The sequence below is a fragment of the Oculina patagonica genome, chromosome 8, assembly GCF_052425735.1.
Source record: "Oculina patagonica isolate OP01 chromosome 8, crgOcupat, whole genome shotgun sequence".
Taxonomy (NCBI): domain Eukaryota; kingdom Metazoa; phylum Cnidaria; class Anthozoa; order Scleractinia; family Oculinidae; genus Oculina; species Oculina patagonica.
This window is the reverse complement of record NC_135765.1, coordinates 2,197,205-2,217,477: the sequence shown is the minus strand read 5'-3', so window position 1 is coordinate 2,217,477 and position 20,273 is coordinate 2,197,205. Positions and strand designations below refer to the sequence as shown.

The 20,273-nt window shown below is 39.5% G+C and overlaps 1 protein-coding gene across 3 annotated transcripts in view; it reads right to left on the bottom strand.

Moving 5' to 3' along the window:
• Positions 1 to 18,671, bottom strand: part of LOC144662021 (uncharacterized) — a 55,468-nt gene extending 36,797 nt beyond the window's left edge. For 2 of the 3 annotated variants that reach the window (XR_013572382.1, XM_078522753.1), the window contains exons 1-14: positions 18,492 to 18,670; positions 16,395 to 16,651; positions 13,391 to 13,569; positions 12,076 to 12,173; positions 10,880 to 11,151; positions 8,843 to 8,998; positions 6,428 to 6,468; positions 5,634 to 5,719; positions 5,363 to 5,549; positions 4,147 to 4,224; positions 3,258 to 3,512; positions 2,113 to 2,379; positions 863 to 1,481; positions 96 to 392 (exon numbers count right to left, since the gene is read on the bottom strand). Coding sequence is in view for 1 of the 3 variants with exons in the window: in XM_078522753.1 (XP_078378879.1) it covers positions 96 to 392; positions 863 to 1,481; positions 2,113 to 2,379; positions 3,258 to 3,512; positions 4,147 to 4,224; positions 5,363 to 5,549; positions 5,634 to 5,719; positions 6,428 to 6,468; positions 8,843 to 8,998; positions 10,880 to 11,151; positions 12,076 to 12,173; positions 13,391 to 13,569; positions 16,395 to 16,651; positions 18,492 to 18,629 (2,930 nt within the window). In the remaining 2 variants the exon portion in view is untranslated. Of the gene's footprint in view, positions 1 to 95; positions 393 to 862; positions 1,482 to 2,112; positions 2,380 to 3,257; positions 3,513 to 4,146; positions 4,225 to 5,362; positions 5,550 to 5,633; positions 5,720 to 6,427; positions 6,469 to 8,842; positions 8,999 to 10,879; positions 11,152 to 12,075; positions 12,174 to 13,390; positions 13,570 to 16,394; positions 16,652 to 18,491 lie in introns of all 3 variants that reach the window. The other variant, XR_013572383.1, reaches the window with a different exon arrangement.
• Positions 18,672 to 20,273: the final 1,602 nt, after the last annotated feature.

Here is a 20,273-nt window from a genome sequence, read left to right as displayed (position 1 = left end):
TGTTGTTAGTGATTGACGTTTTGACAACCTGACTGACACTCCTGAGTGACATTAGAGCTTGATACATATAATGATGATAAGTTCAGATTTCAAACCTTGCAGAACGGAAATTTGTGCTCTTTCCAATATAGACTGAATCGTACCAGGTGACCAATGCATTTCCCACCTTGCCAATATTTCTTACAATCCACGACACTTCAAAGGTTAGACCGGAGAAAGCGTTTGGTGGTACCAGGACCTTTTCCACTTTAAAATCCGGAAAGGCCCTGGTTTGGAATCCCCAAACTGGACTGGGTATCAGTTCTCTGGAGCTGAGCACGTATTCAATTCTCCATAACATCCGGGTATCCGCTGGGTAGCCTGAGTAGGGGGAGTATCTTCGATAATATGTCCTGGAAATCAAAGAAAATTGGAGTGTATGTGAAAAAAGGCCCAGAAACTTAAGGTAAACTAAGTTAACTATTTCATAGCTATCCCCCCTTTCCACATAGTAGCGTTAATTTTTTTACGGCTGTTTACAGATCCCGAAACTAGCGGCCGTTATTTAGAAACAATATGCAGCAAGCCGTACCAAACTGATTTGAAGTTTTTTTTAGATAACCCAACACGAGACAAGATAGTACCCTGTTCTAATGACATGTAATATAAATCCAAGAAGCCCTTTCCTTTTACCCAATTCCTTACACGCCGGACAGTTTCTTCAAAACATTATTATTTCCTTACGATGGACAGGCATACGGTTTAGCTACTTCTCCCCACCTCCAAAAGTTGCAACCATCCAAAAGCAACGCGAAAAAGCTGCTAAATCTGAAAGTAAAGAAGGTCGTCACTTTCGGATCTTTAGGTTGTTCACCAAACATACCAGGTAGTTGGTGATGATGGCTTCCTTGTGCCGTACCGCCAAAGGTAGACATTGTATTTAACAGACCCCGGATACTGCGGCCACCGAAGCGCCTCTCTCAGGTCTACATTAACTTGTCCAATCTTGGGATAGTCTGGCAACTGAAGCGCTAAAATTCGGATTTGTTGTTGAACAGTCACTTGTTTGCCGCAGTCATCAGCTATCGTCCATGTTCTTGTGAACGTACTGGCGCAAAGGATAGTGGGAACGGAGTCGACGTGCGTTATCGTGATTGGTCGATCGCACGGATGAGTGACGTTGATTGCATCGCGCATGTCTTGCTGCTGTTCTTCAAAACTTCCACAAGCAATGGTTGCTTTCCCATGATAACTCACGGTCGGCGGACTGGGGTTGCTGAGGTTGATATCCTGGGTCATAGACGCGCTGTTACCCGCTTGGTCTATTGCTGTCCATATGCGTTGAAAGCTGCAGCTACCGCCTGCGATGTCTTGGTGGGTTAATGTTATATTTGGGCCTTCGTTGTCGCTAACTGAAGGCTCTCCGAGAACTGACGGACTGAGATCTGATGTGCAATCCACTGTCTGTATAGTCATGCTTGAGATAACTGGAGGCTGTAAATCTAGTAAGGATATAAGGAAAAATTTCTTTCGGTTCTTCAATAAAAAACAAATAATATAGTGACTCAGATAGTTTAGATAAATAAACTTGTAATAAAGGCCTGGCCAAACCAGGAAACAGTGCAAGTTCTAAGTTCTAGTCTGCCGTTCTAAATTAGCCGGCCGGAAGCAAGGTAAAAAGTTTTTGCATGGGTGCACGTGGCTAAACAATGTTTCGTCATCAAAGTACCAGCTAGCTCGTTGCTAGGAAACATTTTCAATGAGCAACACTGAAAACCAGTCATCATCGATTCTATGGTGGCTAAATTTAAGGAAACGTGTTTTGGTTACAGAACTGTGGTTTAAAAATATTATTTTACTTGATGAGGCGAAAAGTTAAAGTTTTCCTGTTTCTGAGAAGCAAAATTTGTTACGGCAACTATTTGTTACTCCCATGCGGCTAAACTGGTAGACTGTTCACAGTCCCCTTTTTTCCGTGAAGTCGTAGAGATCGATCGTTCAGTCCGACGGGCCACCATCTTGAACGATAGGGTACTGTGCACAGTCTACTAAACTGGAAACAATTGCCTCACCGCATCAGTGTTTTTTTCCAGTTTAGCCAGGCCTTTAAATCAAGCTAGGAGCTTTGCTCACCAACTTTCCAAGTGTAAGTCACAGGGTTTCCTTGGTTCCCCACATCATCTGTTCCTCGCACTCCAAAGACGTATGTCTGTCCGTTTTGTAGATTGTTAGCCGTGTAACGCTTGGTGTTACACTGAGAGTACGCAGGACTGTTGCCCTGCAGGTTTACTGCACATTCAAATGAGCACGTGTCTCGACAATAAAAGCTGAATGTGAACGATGATTGATTGCTTAGTGAAGCAGGCTTGGAAGTGATAATTACCTGGGGTGGTGTGCGATCTGAAAGTATTATAAAAAAATACAATACTATTATATAACTGGGAAGCGCGATGGCCTATATGGTTAGCGCGCTCGACTATGAGTCGAACGGCCGGGTTCGAGCCCTGGCCGGGCGCTTGGGCAATACATCCAACATTTTACTCTTATAGTGTCTCTTTCCACCCAGGTGTATAAATGGGTACTGGCGAATTTACTGCTGGGGGTAAACCTGCGATGGACTAGCATCCCATCCAGGGGGGGAGTAGCAATACTCTCAGTCGCTTAATGCTACGGAAACCGGGATAAGCTCCGGCTGTATGAGCCACTTGGCTCGGACACAAACTTAACCTTTTTTTGCTATTTTAACTTTTAAATGGTATCTATGACAAGAAACTCGATTCTGATTGGTTCTTCGCGCGCCGATTTGTTACGTTATTGGTGAACGATCACGTGGATGTATAATTACAGTTCTCCGATTGAAACTTGTGCAATTGGGTACCTGTAATGATTACGATTCAATTACGCGCACTCGCGTTCTTTCTTGCTGTTTCCCGACAGTTTGTAAAAGTGATGGAACAAAACAATGACAAGAAATTTTTTATTGATGTTTGGTCATGTGTGGACTCCCAGTCATACTCCTGATTCAGGAAGTAATCGCACTCGTATTTCCAAATCGGCCTTGCGCTAAGGTCTCGGTGGAGTTGAAATTACTCGCCTGATTACTTCCTAACCAACCAAATCACCAAATCCTCTATCACCAACCAAATCGCTTTTACTTCTGGGTGTATTTAGGTCAGCTTTTAGTTTTTGATACTTGGAATTCCTTTAATATAGCTCAGTATCCATAACAACTTTTCGGATTTTACGACTTTAGTTGCTAATACATTACAATGACATACCGACAAACCACGAGTGTCTGACAGGAGGAGCTGTGTTTCCCGCCAAATCCGTCACCTGAACATAAATGCTGTGGTAGCCCTCGGTTAGGTTCGTCCCAGTCCACGACATATTGCACGGAGCAGCAGTGATCTGGGAAGGAGTTTGAACTGTGCACTGAGACGTGACGTTTTCGTTTGCTGTCCACGTGATTTTGACGTCACCACCAGAGCGAAGCGGGGCGTTGTCGAATGTCAACACGGGCGGAGTGACGTCCTCTGTCAAATTACGATGGATTTGCTGATTAATACTTCAAACACTAAAAGAAATGTGGTCTGGGTACCATACCCCTATCCACTCGTGTTAAATTTGCCGCCAACTAAAGAGATACATAGAGATATACCGAGTTTTGACCGAAAAAAATCAATACTTATGACGTGACTCTACACAAATCTATGTAGAGCCTCTGATTGGTTTTTACTCGGTCCTGAATTTTTGTGCTAAAGTAGCAAACTCTTAGAGCTACGTCATCATTGAGGAATTCTCTGACGTCTTCCGCCTGGGGGAATTAATCAAGCGCGCAAAGAGAGAACCTAATCTTAATGTTAATTAAAGGAGCTAAGCCACGGACAACACAACTTGAAAAAATTGGCAAGTTTTTTCAAGTTTGTTTCACATAATTCGTCTTAATCTTTGTCAGTCGAAACAAGACTTCTTTATTTTGGGATTTTTATAACTCCGTTTTGTTTTTCTACCATAGAAAACTACTATCTGGAGGTTTCCTTCAATGTAAAACTAATCAGAAAAATAAGTTAAAAAATAACGTGACATAGCAATCGTATAGATTTTGAATTTTGACATTTAGTGGCAGCGCGCATAGGGTGATATCTGTGATATGCGTAAACTGCTTACTTATTTTGATTCTCCATGTGCTAGGATCTCTGACTGCTGGCGACTCGGCTCCACAGTAAGTAACACCTTTAGCGACACCTACAAGAAAAGCGCACAAGGTGTATTAAGGATTTATCGTGAGAGATGACTCAGGCTTTAGTTTAGAAACCCGTCAATAAACTTATTAAAATATCAGACTGCACTTTGGCAATAGTATGTTTGCTCAATACATCACGCCCGATGTTGGAAAAATGTGACAAGAATTTGCCAGTCACGAGCTCAAGGCTAGTGGCTCTTTCGATGTTCGTCAGCGGAACATTTACAAAAATGGCAATTTTTTTTTTTTCAATTGTCCACACCCATAGCAATTTCTGGACTATTTAATTTAAAATACGAAGTTTCTTTACCATATGCAATTGGGAGGATATATTTCGGAAAAATCCAGAAAACCAGACAGCTCTTAATTTTTTTATGAAATGAGAGATAAAAGTTTCAGATATTGCTGGTTTTCACTGTCACGCAAGTAACGATACTGTCACGCGCTGCAAAAAATAAATCCAAAGCTATTGAGTTAAACAAATCAAGAATTTTACAGGTTGTAGAAAATAACAAGATAGTCTACGTATCCAAGTCTCAGGTCTGTACGGTATTCCGTACTCGAGTTATCCGTCATAATGTTTAACACAAATTTTGAGAGCACAGTATGGAAACGCCATGCTGGATCCCATGTGGAGGGGCACCAAGATGGCCGCCGGAAATCAATGAAAACATCTGGCATTCACTTCTGCTATAAAGCGCGGTCAGTTCACCTTCGTGAACACGTAAACATTCATATGATTCATATAAACACTTCTTGTAAAGCCTCAACTGTTCAGATCGTTAAAAATAACAGGATGAGGCATTCTTTTTAAGCATACGTGACGGCCTTCAGGCGGCCATTCGGATGTCTTGTGGCGCAAAACTCCGAAATTCAAAATGTTATTTCTCAAAGACGGTGGATGCTATCGAGCTGAAAACCTTCAATAAGATATATATTGAGGACGTCTAATAGCTAGTGAAGGATAAAAAGTCAGGGGGCTCGCGATTCTGGATTTAGAATTCTGATGACGTCACGTGAAAACCAAGAATACAATAAGAGATACGGATATTCGATGCTTAATGTTTAATAAAAAAAGAAGCAATGACTACCAAAGTTGTCTTGCCACACATGTAAGATTCACAAATAATTCATATTTACCATGATCCATTGTCACATAATAAGTTTCTCTCTCCGTAAATCTCACTGAAGTCGAAAACTGAATCGTTCGCCCCAGGCTCCCAACTGGATACAACACAGCGGCTGTGATGGCCACGTCAGCACTAAACACGACTGTGCTGTCTGAACGATGTACCCGGATGTAACTGCTTCGTGTAGGACGCACGAACTGCAAAAAAATGTTTACAGGAAAAGTCTGATCTAATCCAAAATAAAAAGCCGTAACACGCCCAGAAGACCGTTATTTATATACCTGTTTGTCAAATGTTATGGTCCATTGACTCATGTCCGGTAGAACTTCTCCCATTGGTGAAAGGCTCACGATTTGTGGCGGAGCAACTGTAAACAGAAAGTGTAGGTATGTAATGCGTGCAAACACTGCTTGTTATCCAAAATGAAATTGTCATGTAAGTCATTTGATAAAATTGCTTGGCAGTTGGACAAATCAAATAAAAATCGCTGTAAAAAAGGTTTCTAAGAACTTGCTGTGTTCAGTGGAAAAGTAATTAAACATCGCGCGTTTGATATAAGTTAAGATGCTGGAATCAGGTTATAATTAGCACTAAGCAAACAGCCGGACATGAAAGTAATAGCCAAAGCTTCCATTTGAATGGTACAAACAAGGGTTTCATACACATACTTCAAGTTAGAACCTTACAATTGAATGATAACACGCTAGGTTTTACCCAGAGACTTAAAGTTAGAACAACCTTTTACAGTAAAAAAAACAGTACCTCGTGAAAGTACTGTTGCAGTTGACGGTTTTATCCAGGGACTGAAAAGTTAAAACCACCTTTTACGGCATAATAAAAAGTAACAAATAAAGGTTTACTTTACTGGTCACTTACTCTGTAGGCTTTTAAAGTTTGAAGAGGTTTAACTAACTATAAGTGAAAGAGTTTACAGCGTTGTAAGGCAAGAACCGTTACGGTAGTTGGTACGGAAATTTATTCAATCAAATTATAGTTTTATAGGTTGTTATAAATAATCAATGTAAATGAGTTGAAGGGAACTAGTGCAAAAGACAGAAATGGAATTTATGTTTACCTCCAACAAGCAGTGTAACGCATCGCTGATCAGTTGTTACCCTGAAAACAACATAAAAAACAAATTGATTCATGAAACTAGTATACCGTAAAATTCCAGTTATAAGCCCTGGGCTTATACAACTTTGTAAGGGGTTTTGGGTGGGCTTATAAGCGGAGGGGCTTTTATCCGGGAGGGCTTATAAGCGGAATAAAAAAAACGTTTCGAAACGAGCCATGGGGTGTTGATCGAAATACGTTTCTAGGTTAAAAACACATAATAAAGCAACATTTAGCCCTGTTCAGTACTGTCATTCAGCAGAGGGGGGCTTATATCCGGGGGGCTTATAACCGGATGTATTTTTTTGTTTCCAGGTAGATAGGCCTATAACCGGGGGGGGGGACTTATAACCGGAATTTTACGGTATATACTAGTTGTACCTATCGGTAAGTGCCAACGAGCGAAATACTCATGTTTGTTCATAAGAACAGATATTGAATGGTTTTTGATAGAACTATATTTGAAATGACCAAAATATGGTAAATTGTATTTTAGGTAATATGCGAAAAAAGTGCTATTTCTCTGGTGTTCATAAGTGACACAGGCTTGATAGCCTGTGTAGCAGGCGCCGTAGTTTCCAGCGCGCGTATTCCCGCGATCGCGCACTCTTTTAAACACACTAAAAAACGTACACAGATGTCTGCTACGCAGGCTACGGGTTTGACAGATTGATAACTCTTGACAAATCTTGAAATTCTGTTCAACGTTAAAATGTCACAAAATGTAGGCAATAAATAATTAATAAATGAGGTTTAATCACTGTTTTTTAAATACAACACGCGATGGTTAAAATGTTTTCTTCCACAAAAGGGATAGTTGCATTTCAAGAACTTCTTATAAATCAAATCCCAAAATCAAAACTGCTAAGATGCTTTTTAAAAATAATTTTCAGTAATCAAAGACAGTAATGCACGGGTCAGATTTCAGTCTCGCATGCGAAGTGTCATGTTCAGTTACGCAAAACTTGAAAAATTTGAACAGAAAACAAAACTTGAACGGTCAAGGATTATTTGGAGACAAAGTTTTTATTCAAGTTAACATTGCATTTGCCGTTAGAAGCAAAAAACTTTTGACTTTCTTGTGTGTATGACATGCAGTAATTTTAGTGAGCGTCGCTTTGTATTGATGTTATTCCTACGCGGAGCGAAAATGCGTGCCAAATAAAATATAAACGGTATTTGATTTGGAATAAATCATCGGTCAAACAATTACTATAAACACAATCAACACTAAAAGGAAGCATTTACCCGACTTCAGCATTCTCATAAGTCAAGAAAACTCTATTTGAAGTCAACAGTCAGCTTTGTATTGATGTTATTCCTACGCGGAGCGAAAATGCGTGCCAAATAAAATATAAAAGGTATTTGATTTGGAATAAATCATCGGTCAAACAATAACTATAAACACAATCAACACTAAAAGGAAGCATTTACCCGACTTCAGCATTCTCATAAGTCAAGAAAACTCTATTTGAAGTCAACAGTCCGCTTTTGATTTTCATGTCTCTCTTCGATCGTAAATCAAAGCACTCCAAAGTCGAAAGATTATTTCATCGCTTTGAAGACCTTGATGTTCATTTTTTCGGCGGTCGAATATTCTGTAGGGTATTCTCTTTCGATTTATAATTCCCTAAAGGTGTATTTATCGGTAAAGGGATGAACATGACCACATTGAAAATTTTAACAGCGAGCCGCGTGGACGCCATTTTGGTTATTTGCTCTCTAGCAAGGAGTGAGAGACTGGGAACCAGTTGGGAAGAACAATACAACTCAAATATGGGGTTTACTTACACCCAAATATGGTCAAAAAAGTCCCTTACGCAGAACTTAAGATTTTCTCTACCTATACACTCATACGCACACGGCTCTATGATTCTGCCGCCTCGACAGCCTCGCCTCTTGGCTCGGCTGTCTCGTTGGCAATAAAATGATAAACATAACATATCAGTTTAAAATTGAGTGTCTTAAAAATAATAAAAAGAACAAATAATTAGACCTTGGGGGGAAAATTATGCACTACTGGAAGTGTAGTGTTTTAAGAAGCTGCGAACAATTTTGGTATTTCTTTAGGGATGGGCGTTGTGGTAATCGCGATATTTTTAACTAGCCAATGGGTTCGCGTTTTCTACGAGCAAAGAATCAACGAAGCTATTTTTTTAGTTTATTATCACTTAGAGAAAACGAGAGCGAGTAGTCTCTTTTGCCGCAACTTTAAAAAGTTGTATTACCAAATTATAAAATTCTATGTAATTTTTCCAACATAGTTGAATAGAAATTCCGAAAATTCTCTAAACATGACAAGACTTCAGCCACCAATGCAATGTTTTAGGCTATTAAATGTATTATAGGCAGTTTTATAGCTGAAGTCTCTTATTACCCAGAACTCTCTCGTCCTGTGAAACAAAACAGCTTAGTCTCTATCTGTGATGTCATCGGTGTCCACGTGACATTAACGTAATATTCCTGCGGTGCATACTGGGCCACGGCAGATTTAATAAATCCCGGGGGACTGCTTGTAGTTACCTCCACGATACTGCAACAGACAGACATGGTTAGATATATCGTGAGTACGCTAACACATCCGTTTAAGATCCTTATATCCTTATCTTAATAACCTTATGGCATTAATAGACGAGATGAAACCTGATATCTTTTATGTTTGTTAGTTGTATGCTATTTCTACCGTTCTACCTTTATTTGTTTGTTTTCTTATTGTCAGCTTCTCACGTACCGGTTTTTCATCTTAGCTGTGTTTAAATTTTGTAACCGTTTGTTAATGTTTGTTTCCATACTCACTTAGCATTGTATGCCCCTGATAAATGGGCTTTGTTTGACCGAAATATTAGGTCAAAATAAATTTATAACACCAGTACGAATCCCTAGATTTTGATCAGTCCTGCATCTATACTTTGTTTATTAACTCTACAGCTGATCCTGATCTACACCAAGATCCGGCTACAATTTTCTCCTGTTTGTCAGAGTGGTCCTTTCATAGTTACCTTTTTACATGAAATTTTCGCGACACGTTAATTTCGCGATTTTGAAGTGCGTATATTTCGCGACACTTAAATTTCGCGATTTTGCGAAAATTTTGTATTTTGAATCACTTTTATTTCGCGTTTTTGAGTAAGACACAATTTACATTTCCTTTAAAAAGGACTTCATTAATGAAAAAATAAAGTCAAAATAAACAAAAAAGCAAGGGTGGGACTAAATCTCGGCAATAGCTACAACAGAGCAGTTAATGTCTACAAGTAGGTTATGCTTGTTAGTGCATGAGTCATTGTTCTTGTTTCAATTGACGACAACATACATTTAGATTTATAATTCCTTCCTTCCTTATTTGTCTTAATTATTGACATAATGTGAGTCACTTAATTTTCGCGTCATGTAATGTTCGCGACACTTATTGTTCGCGTCACTTTAATTTCGCGATTTTTTTCGAATCGCGAAATTCGCGAAATTAACGTGTCGCGAAAATTTCATGTAATAAGGTACAGAGGTATCCGCCTAACATTTGTCGTGACTGCAGATTCAGAACCCCTCATGGAATAATGAGTCAGTAGTTAACCTGAAGCAGCTGATGTTTCACGGGGCGCTTTTCTATTTAATTAGTTTGAAATTGGGATAATTTTTATTGTTTAACTAAACCGAATTTCTCACTTTGAAGAAAGATGTCGTCCTAACATACGTGTTCCACCTACACAAACTGAATATGAGAATACTTTCATTGCCGTGGTGCTAATGAATATGTACGGAAAAGGAACGCTTTGGTTCCATTGTTTCCTTTTTTTCTTAGGTAGGGGTGCGAGGGGGTCTGAACCCACCCACCTAACAAGAACAGGCCGCTCTGGTTGGCTAATATTTCTATGAATAATTAACCAGTTCAACGCCCTATCTAGTTGTTTTTCCCACTAGAAGTACAAGTTAAGGGAAAACGCTCAATATGCGGAAAGTGCCCAAACTGCTTCAATCATTTGCAACTACGTCCTTCAGTCATGCTCATCCTCCGCTCCGTCAGTGGTTGTGTGACTGGCAGTCTAAAAAACTAGAAAAGTTAAAGCGACTGTTCACAATGAAGGGCGACAGATATCGGGGCCCAATTGTATGGCATTCTATCCCCAAATATATCAGAAACGCTGCCTCCTTGCAGCTTTTTAAAGCTAGTATCAAACGTGCCTTCAGAACTATAGACCAAATCCAATTTGAAAAAGAGGCTTGCTTAATTTATTCCAAGGACTCTGACTTTATATATTTTTAGTTCTCTTTTTTACATTTCTTTTGCATTTATAGTAATACGTTCAGTTAGTCTATTATTTACTGGCAGGTCCACACCAGCCTTATGGTTGCCTTACCAGACCTGCCTCAACAAAACATTATATATGTATGTGTATGTATGTAAGGTTTCCTTCACCTTTTTGATGGTCCACCAGCTCTCACGATGATACGATCGAAGTAAGTTCCTCCTGGGGCGATACCAATGCATGATCCCTTGACCCGTGTCTCTTCCGTGAACTCAGGGTGTTCATCACATGGTTCATTCGAGTTAAAAACGTACAACAAGAACTGCAACGGGATGCTACTTAACGCCTGTGTGTCGGTTGGTGTAGCAAAGTCTTCAATCATGGCAGTAACGGCGTAGTAGCCCAGGTAATCTGTTGCCCTGTAGGTGATTTTACACTCACGCTGTACCAGTGAAAAAATAACAAGTGAAAAAGTTAAATGTTCTGTACTAATCTGTCCTAAATGGTGGGGAGGGGTATTCCCTATATGTCATTATACGGAGAGGCTCCACTAGAAATTGGTGCCTTTTTCAGGCTTAAGGTATAAAAAAGGGTAGGAATTTCACGTGCCAGTAGCATACAAAAGCGTAGAAAAAAATCTGTCGTTTAGTAAGTTAAAGGACTTTTGAAAATATCTGTAGAAGCCGCATCAAACGATTGATTTATCGCTTATTCAAGTGAAAAGTTTAGAAAAAAGATGCAGTATCCCTACTGTAGGTACGTGAACGGGGTACCATTTTCGAAATTTTATGGGATGGTTACCTTATTTGGACCGGAGCGGAGATTTCCGTATATCAGCTACATGGTAGGTGATGTGTGTTATTTACTATATAGCAAACTCGTTCACAATGAAAAAAGGCATTCAAATAGTTCCCTGAACGGCCCAAATCTTGCAAAACGGACGACTAAGGTAGTCCGCTTACGTGCTAATTTCGTCTATTTAATTTGTAAAACAAATCTAGAAAAATAATTGGCTACTTTTTTTAGATGTCAGATGCCGTTCGTGCCGTAGCTGCTTTAAATATATAACAACATATATTTAACTTGTCCTGGGTAGCTGGTTTCCATGGGCGGATTCAGCTGGGGGCCACCTTTCAAGAGTTTGTTGTGGGTATGGGTCAACGTTGCTGCATTTCTAAAATGTTTGCACCCCACCCCTTCCCCTTCAGAACTTTTCTAGAAAGAATATGGAAGTGTAAATATAGGGTGAATTTCTCAAGCACAAGCAGCAGCTCTGCCATAAATTACTCTTATCGTCTGTCTGCTCCAGTGAATTGATAGTGTGAGTAAACATCTAACGTTAATCACTTTAGGAATAAGAACATACATGATACATCCAGGCGTTAAATGAGCTGCATGCATCACCACACTCTCCATATCCACTCGCCCAACGGCACCGCACCTCGTCGTTATCGTCGTCAGTCACTATTAAAATATGAAAAAAAAATCGACTGTATAATAAAATTGAACGCTAAGAAATTTGAACGACGTTTCGACCGTTCGACGGTCATTTTCAAGTTAGGTGTTTGAATAAAATTACATGAGTAAATATAGTAAAAGCGCTAAAATATGTACATACAAACAATAGACAATAAGAATAAAAAGGCTAAAAATGGCTAAAAAATAACTTTGTGCGAATGACATGCATAGTTGTACAAGATATAATTAAAAACGTAAAGCAAGCGAATAAGACGACGAGAATAAGAACATTAAAATACCTAAAAATATCTAAACAAATAATTTCGCGCGGATCGAGTCACTCTGTTTGTTAAGTTTTGGTTTCAGAAGTCTAATAAAAAGCATTTCAAAAATCAAACAGTCAAGCTTGCTTTGGCACTTCCTTAAAATCTTAAAGTTCTTCTCGATGTTGTGTGGCTCCTTTCCATGTTGTTCTTTCACGTGAAAAAATCAATACAGAAAAAAAAAATATGACATATTATTATGACCTCTATTATTATTATTCGTTTTGTTTGAAAACATAAAAGAAAGAAGAAGAAGAACTGGAAAAATCTAGAAAAATAGAAAAATAATTGGCTACTTTTTTTAGATGGCAGGTACCGTTCGTGCCGTAACTGCTTTAAATATATTACACCATATATTTAACTTGTCCGTGGCTTCCCTTTTTCCCTGGATTTGTTTTATAAAAATAACCAACCACCTTTCAAGAGTTTGTTGTGGAAGAAGAAGAATAACAACAACAACAACAACAAGAAAAAGAACAAGAAGAATGTGGCATGGTTTGCACTGACGACAATTGTGTGATTAGGTACTGTATGTAATCCTCAGGCTTAAAATGAAAATCCTTGTAAACGCTTACGTTATATTTAATTTTAATTTTACTTTTGTAATTAAGTATATTCTGCTATTGTAATTTCATATGTTTTGCGATACTGTATTTTAGGTAACACCATCTATATGGGAAAACCAATAAATTGTTGTTGTATTCATATTAGGCATGGGTGTCTGCTATCTCTTTTCCTTGTCCCAGTAGTCAGCGATTGCAATACGATAGGCGCTAATTAATGGCTTTTTCGTACGATGTCGTGCGAAAGTGATTAGAGGGTGTCTTAGCTGTGGTGAAACGGACTTGCAAAAAAATTGAACCAGGCATTCAGTAATCCGGTCCCCACAGGTATACATACCTGGTATATTGATGGTATGGTTACAGCCCCATTTCAGGCGTACAATTGGCGTCATTGTCGTTACTGGAGACGTGTTCAAACGTCCGGTGTCACTTCTTGCAGTGAGGTTAACATACATACGCAGTTGCCATGACGCCCCTGAATGATGAACCAAGGGGATCCAGTTACTGCCTGCGTATCTGCGGATCAATAATTAAGCACAATTAAGATGTCACCTGTTATAACCCACTCATTAATTTTTGCGCGCGCTCATTGGAAAAAACGCATCACGTGGTACAAAATCGAGGCAAAATCGGACGACGGGTATCAGGGATTATTATTCAACAAATGCGCGCGCTGCCCATATATGGTCAAAATGTTAACGATATCTGTCATCCGTACATAACAGATATCCTGCGATATACGTAGGTTGCGAAGATTCGTCCGAAAACTTGTGGAGCGCTGCAAGTGTAGAGTTTTTCCATCTGCAAAATGTGTTTCATTGACAATTTGTTGAATAATAAAACAATTATCCTGCTCAATCTTGCGGAATATCGTCTGATTTTAGCCAACTCGGCCTACGGCCTCGTCGGCTAAGTATCAGGCGATATTCCGCGCGATTTCGCAGGATAACTGTTAATTACTGCCTCGTCCCCAGGCGTCCTCGTCCTTGGTCGTGCACGGTTCGCTTGGCGTTGTGGGACTGTCGAGCACGGTTCGCTTGGCGTTCTGGGCCTGATGCGGCTCGCTTCCTAACCATCAGCCCCCGCGCTCCCTGTTTTCCCGTTTTAACGCCTCAACGTCCGGCCAATCGGCGCCTGGGGACGAGGCAGTGTTAATTATAACCCACTCGTTATTTTTTGCGCGCGCTCATTGGACATAACGCATCACGTGGTACAAAATCGGACGACGGGTATCAGCGAATATACCCCGTCCGATTTGATATCCGTCGCCCGATTTTGTGGGCAAGCACAAAACAAACGAATGAAGTCATCTTATTCAATTCTAACTTTTGATGAAAACACGGAGTTAAAAAATCACGTAAACCATCAACTTACATTTGTTTCAACCACAGTTACGCCGGGTTTATTACGTAGGTTTTTTCCTATAAACTTACTGGCGATAAAACGCGTTGTAGAAATTAATCGGAGGGTTATAAAATAAATAAACCCCTTTCTGGCTCGCTGATATATTGGAGGATAATGCCCTTGGCTGAAAGATTGTCCTCAAAATTTCACAGTTGCCCTCGAAGCTTCGCTTCTCGGCCAACTGTTCATTTTTCGACAATCCTTCAGCCTCGGGCATTATCCTCCAATATTTCAGCCGCCTGAAGTGGTTTATTTACTAAATATACCCCGTCTGATTTGATATCCGTCGCCCGATTTTGTTGGCAAGCACAAAACAAACAAATGAAGTCACCTTATTCAATTCTAACTTTAAATGAAATCACAGAGTTAAAAAATCACGTAAACCAATTAACTTACATTTCTTTCAACCACAGTTACGCCGGGTATTTCCCTATAAATCAACTGGCGATAAAGCGCGTTGCAGAAATTATAAAATAAGTAAGTTATAAAATAAGTAAACCCCTTTCTGGCTTGCTGGTATATTGGAGGATAATGCCCTTGGCTGAAAGATTGTCTTCAAAATTTCACAGCTGCCCTCGAAGCTTCGCTTCTTGGACAACTGTTCATTTTTCGACAATCTTTCAGCCTCGGGCATTATCCTCCAATATATTAGCCGACTGAAGGGGTTTATTTACTAATTAACTATGTTCACACTTGGTGCATGGGCAGGAACTACCATTTTTCACGCGGGCTCGGGCACTTAATGGTACTTTGGTTTTCTCTGTGTGAACACGACGCTAATTTTTGTCGGTGCTCAGGTACCAGTGCTCAGGCACTTAGTCTGAACACGGCCTTTAAAGTGACAGAAATCAAATTTCAAAATCAAAAGAAAAGGTTATGAGAATTAATAAAATGATCACCGAAGGGAAGTTGCTTTGATCTTATTGCAAAGTCTCCTAATTACTATAGGAAAATGCGAGGAGATCAGTCAGGAGAATTTTTATGTGGATATTGGGGCTTAAAGGGTTAAACAAATAAATACCGCCATTGAAAAAACTTCGAAAATTTAGTTGTGACGACAAGTTTGAAAGAAAACGATGGAAACCTGCATTGAAGATACAAATAGTGTACCAAGAGCTAGAGCTGCATTCATCTTTTGTGGCTGCACTTTTAGAGTCGGAGTCAGTTTATCCTGAGCTCCTTATGGACGTAGACTTATCCCGGGGGGGAGGGTACTCCCTATAATGGCCTATACGGGGAGGCTCCTAAGGGGTACCTTTTTCAGGCTTCAGGTATATAAAAGGGTAGGGATTTCACAAGTTTAGGTATATGAAAGGGTATGGAAATCTGTCTTTTAGGTTTTTCAAAGGGCCTTTAATTAAAATATTTCGAACAGATGCAATTTATGGCTGTATTATTTCAATTTATTAAGCGCTGCATGAAAATGACAAGAAGACGTCCTGTTCCAAATCCATACCGATGTCTTTCAGGAAAATGGAAGGGGTACCTTTTTTCATTAAAAAGTATACGAAAGGGGTACGATTTCTGCCAAAATAGTATATAAAAGGGTAAGGGGTTAGAGCTCGGGCCGGAGGCTGCCCGTACAAAACTTTTTTAAGTACCCCCCCCCCCCCCCCCCCCGCCGCCCCGGAGACCTATTTGTAGATTGTCTTCAATACCGATCATCAATAACGAAAAAGTAGGCACTAATAACTTTTAATTAATAACTTCTAATGTTATTTTAATCAATGAACTTTTTTAAATGAACTTCAAGATCTTAATTTCAGATTTAAACTTAGCTCAGGTTTTTAATGTAGATTTTTATTCTTTTACGTATTTTCAGCCGTTTTGCGAGTTTCTTTGTTGATATGTTCCTATCAATGTTGTTATATACCTGACTTGATAGTAGCGACGAGATAAGAAAGGAATTGAAAATGTAAACAATAGTTCTCGCTTACCTGACTTGATAGTAAGGAGCTAAATGGGATGGAACTGGAAATGTATATTGAAAACTATTGGTGCCAGTTGTCCAGTCTTCAGTTGTACTGAAATCCGTGCATCTAAAATATAGGTTCCCGAGGTTTCCATAGCAGCGGTCCCAGCACTGTAAGTTGCCACCTATGCCAATTAGCTGTCCAGAGGTAATCGTGCTTTGATCACAGAACGTGTAGGAATCGTACGATCTTCGCCAAGCGATCCGAAATGTTATGGTCACCTGAAAAACGCAAAGAAACACTGCTACACATGGTTAATTCTACTTTTGTATTAGCGTTGAAGTCCAAAAGCAACAACCCGATAAAATTTCATGGTTGTAAGAAAGTCCTGAACATTACGACACCCCGCAAGAAGAGACCTCAGATTCCGTGTAACATGACTTGTTTCTGACTTGTTTCGAAGAAACATTAGCAATGGAAATAACATAAAAAAGCCATACAACAAGCTGTCAGTCTACCAGAATGGTCTGATGATTATATTTGACACTCAAAGGTTATTCCAAAGGCAATACATCATCGCTATACTCCGTTATGATGTTCAACAAGATTTCCCCTTTAAAACATTTCTATTTTATTAACAAGGATCGGGACACATATGATACAGGGTTTAGCTACTCGAAAGCAGATATCGGTCTTTGCTCATACTAACACTTCAATATGAACGAAATTCCCCGAAATAGAAAGAAAAGCTGCCTGAGACAATTGACCGCGGTGAAATTGCCGAAGAGCACTCAATAAACACCGACAATAACTTGGTGCAGGTAATAAACAAAGTATCAACTTGCCACTGCCACTCCTCGTGTGACTCTCAATAGAATTTAAAATTAAATGAATAAAAGGATCTCGCAGTGCCAGTGTCAACAATTTAAGAAGACCTTAAAATGTTTCAGCTACAATCGACAGGCAAACCGTATCGCGAAACAAAGTGGTTTTCCGTGAACAGGGCGACAGGTGACCGTTGAGTTCGGTTTATTCCGAAACTTTCACAGTGTGTAAACATATCAAAGCAGTTTTATTGACCAAACCACGACGAAATGGCGATGAACCCAGTTTTGCTAGGGAAAATGCAGTCTCATATCATGTCAGCTTAAGCAGCTCTCAGTCTTTAGGGCGGCCGAGTGTTTAACAGCATATGTATTTACCTAGGAATAGAGCGAAATAGCACTTGAAATGTGAGCCACTGAATTAAATAATAATGATCCTTTTAATGCAGAGCGATTTCTTTTCTCGGAAAAGGTTCAAAAGTGTTCGAGTAGTCGCTAAGCGCGAACAGAAATTATCGGTGTGTGACAAATGTAAACTACATGGCTGCACTGCAGCAAACTTGAATAACCTGAATAACGCTTCGGTACGTTAGCCTTTTTATACCCTGGGTACCAGAGGATTTTTCGCGCTACCGAATAGCTTGTTTACGATCGGTTAGCTCTAAATTTGTGGTTCAGGTAACACGATATATCTGCAAGTGCAGCTGCATTCCCCCCTTCCCTTTCCTCTCGCTTCATAGAAAAACGTAGAACCTGAAAAAAGGAACAAAAGGAATGGCTAGTTGGAGAATTGATGTTTAATGCTGTTAAAACTTTGAGCTCATGCGTAAATGCACGATTTCGTATCGTGTAAAGTAAGATTTAAGATGACTGGATTCTTGGAAATAGCTTGTTGATTGTATTTGAAAACTAATCAGTTTATGTCGAAACAAGTTTGTTTCTTTGTTGGTCAGTAACTGGTCTTTTCTTCCCGTGACAATTAAGACCTAATAACATAATCAAGCTAAAAATCTAGACTGTGACCATAAAGTTAAGGCTGCTAATACTTCATTTGACTCATTAAAAGCAAGCGCTCATGATCAGATCTCTGTCCTTTTCATCAACTCTACGAGGAAAGTATTATGCAGAGTCCTAGGGCACAACATCTTCGCATTTTCTAAACTGATCTTAAGCGTCTTAGGCTGTTTTCATTTTTCAAATGACGAAACACGAATGAACGGCCATTTGATGTGGTATCGTTGAAAGCAAAAGCCTCTGAACAGAATGTTGTATGTTTGCATTTTGTAAAGTAACTTACCGTCGTGTTTGCAGGATCGCTTGGGTCGACTGGCTTGTATGTGAATGTTCCGCCTCGAAAATGACTGCATACTGCATCATGTACGAGCATAACAAACACGATCAAAATGATACACTTCCCAGCGAGTTCCATTTTCATGCAGTTGGAAAGGGCATAGTTGCAAATGCGCAGATTTGCTTGAAGTTGTTTTGAGTAAACAAATGCGGAGGAGGGGCGATTCCAAAGATGGCAGTTCCTAGAAGGCCTTTGGAGCGTGACTCGAAATCAAGTATTAAATATTCATTTTGAAAAGCTAACTTTTCTAATTTTTCGTCGGAGCAAATCAGGTCAAAAATTTAGATTCCCCAACCTCCGGTGAGGCATAAATATCCTTAAAATAAATAACTGTAGACGCTCTGAATGTCGAGCACCGGGAATTTTTTGGCTTTTTAATCATTGACAACAAGAGGCCTAAACTGAGATCCTTCTTTACTGTCTTAATTATTACTTAATCCATTTTCTGTTTTTCTCAGAAGAAAGCTACAAGTACTTTTACTCAGGGCGCTTGGCTCCTTGAAAATGTCGTGATGACTTTAACAAGCCTCATTGACACGTTTTTCTCTCGTTATGAATGCTTAAATGACACTCTGGTCGGATGTGACTACATGAGCAATCTTATAGTTTATGAATGTAGGAAGGATGTAATGGACAAACGAGCTTTAAATTGCAGTCTCTACAAGTAATGTCATTGATTACAATCAGTACAAATATGGCAATAACCGTTATTTTTGGGATAAAAAGCACGATTGGAGTGACAATAACAAAGTGGAAATAAAAGTGCAAAACTGAACACAGTCAAAACACTATCCAACAAGAGTCTTTCGGATGTTATAGAAAAAAAGTTTGATTTGTACTTCACTTCTATCATCTGTCGCCCGTGAATCTAGCAGTTGAGCACGGTCTGTTCCAACGCCGAAAAACAAATTATTTTCAGAAAATACTCTCTGCTGCGTATTTCTCAACCCAGCACTCCAATGGTCCTCCAACAATTTTCCTTCAATTACCTGTAACTTGCACAATTCTCAGTAGAGGATCGAATCATCCTTTTTAAATGTTCGTGTTCACTATAAATGCATCGATTAAAACAGCCTGTTCTATCAAATCTGGCGCTTGACCTCCTGATCCTCAGTCAATGTAAGCTAATGTACAATCTTATGCTAATTCATCCTTTGCAACTCAACAGTAAGCTAAGGAAATAGGAAATAGGAAATAGGAAATAGCTCTATTAACTCTGGTAAAAGGAGGAAAAAGTGTCTGATCGTCTTCTTAAAAAACGGGAATGGCTGATTCTAGTTAGAATAGATCTTAAAGGCTATTATAAGGTCTTATAACAACAATTTGAGCTCATGAGTGAATGCACCATTTCGGTACAAGCAGATTAGATGACTGAATTCTTGGAAATTTACATGCAGATTATATTTCGAGACTAGTCTTAGTGTCTGATGTTTACTACCCACCACTATCAAGACCTATATATGAACATAATCAAGCCGAAAATCTACGTTATCGTATGATTATTCTAGACTGTCCATACGTCGATCTAGACCCACTGAAAGCAAAGCGCTTCTCTGTCCCATTTTCGTCAGAGTGTGCAAGCAATTTTTTCTACACAGAGCTGATACAAGCAAACAATAGCTTTGCAGTATAAACTGGGTTGTCGCGATCTGAACTGATGCTTAGCCGTTTTCAAATTTTCCAAACGAGCGTAAATTTGATTTGGTTTTATTAAACGCAAAAGCCTCC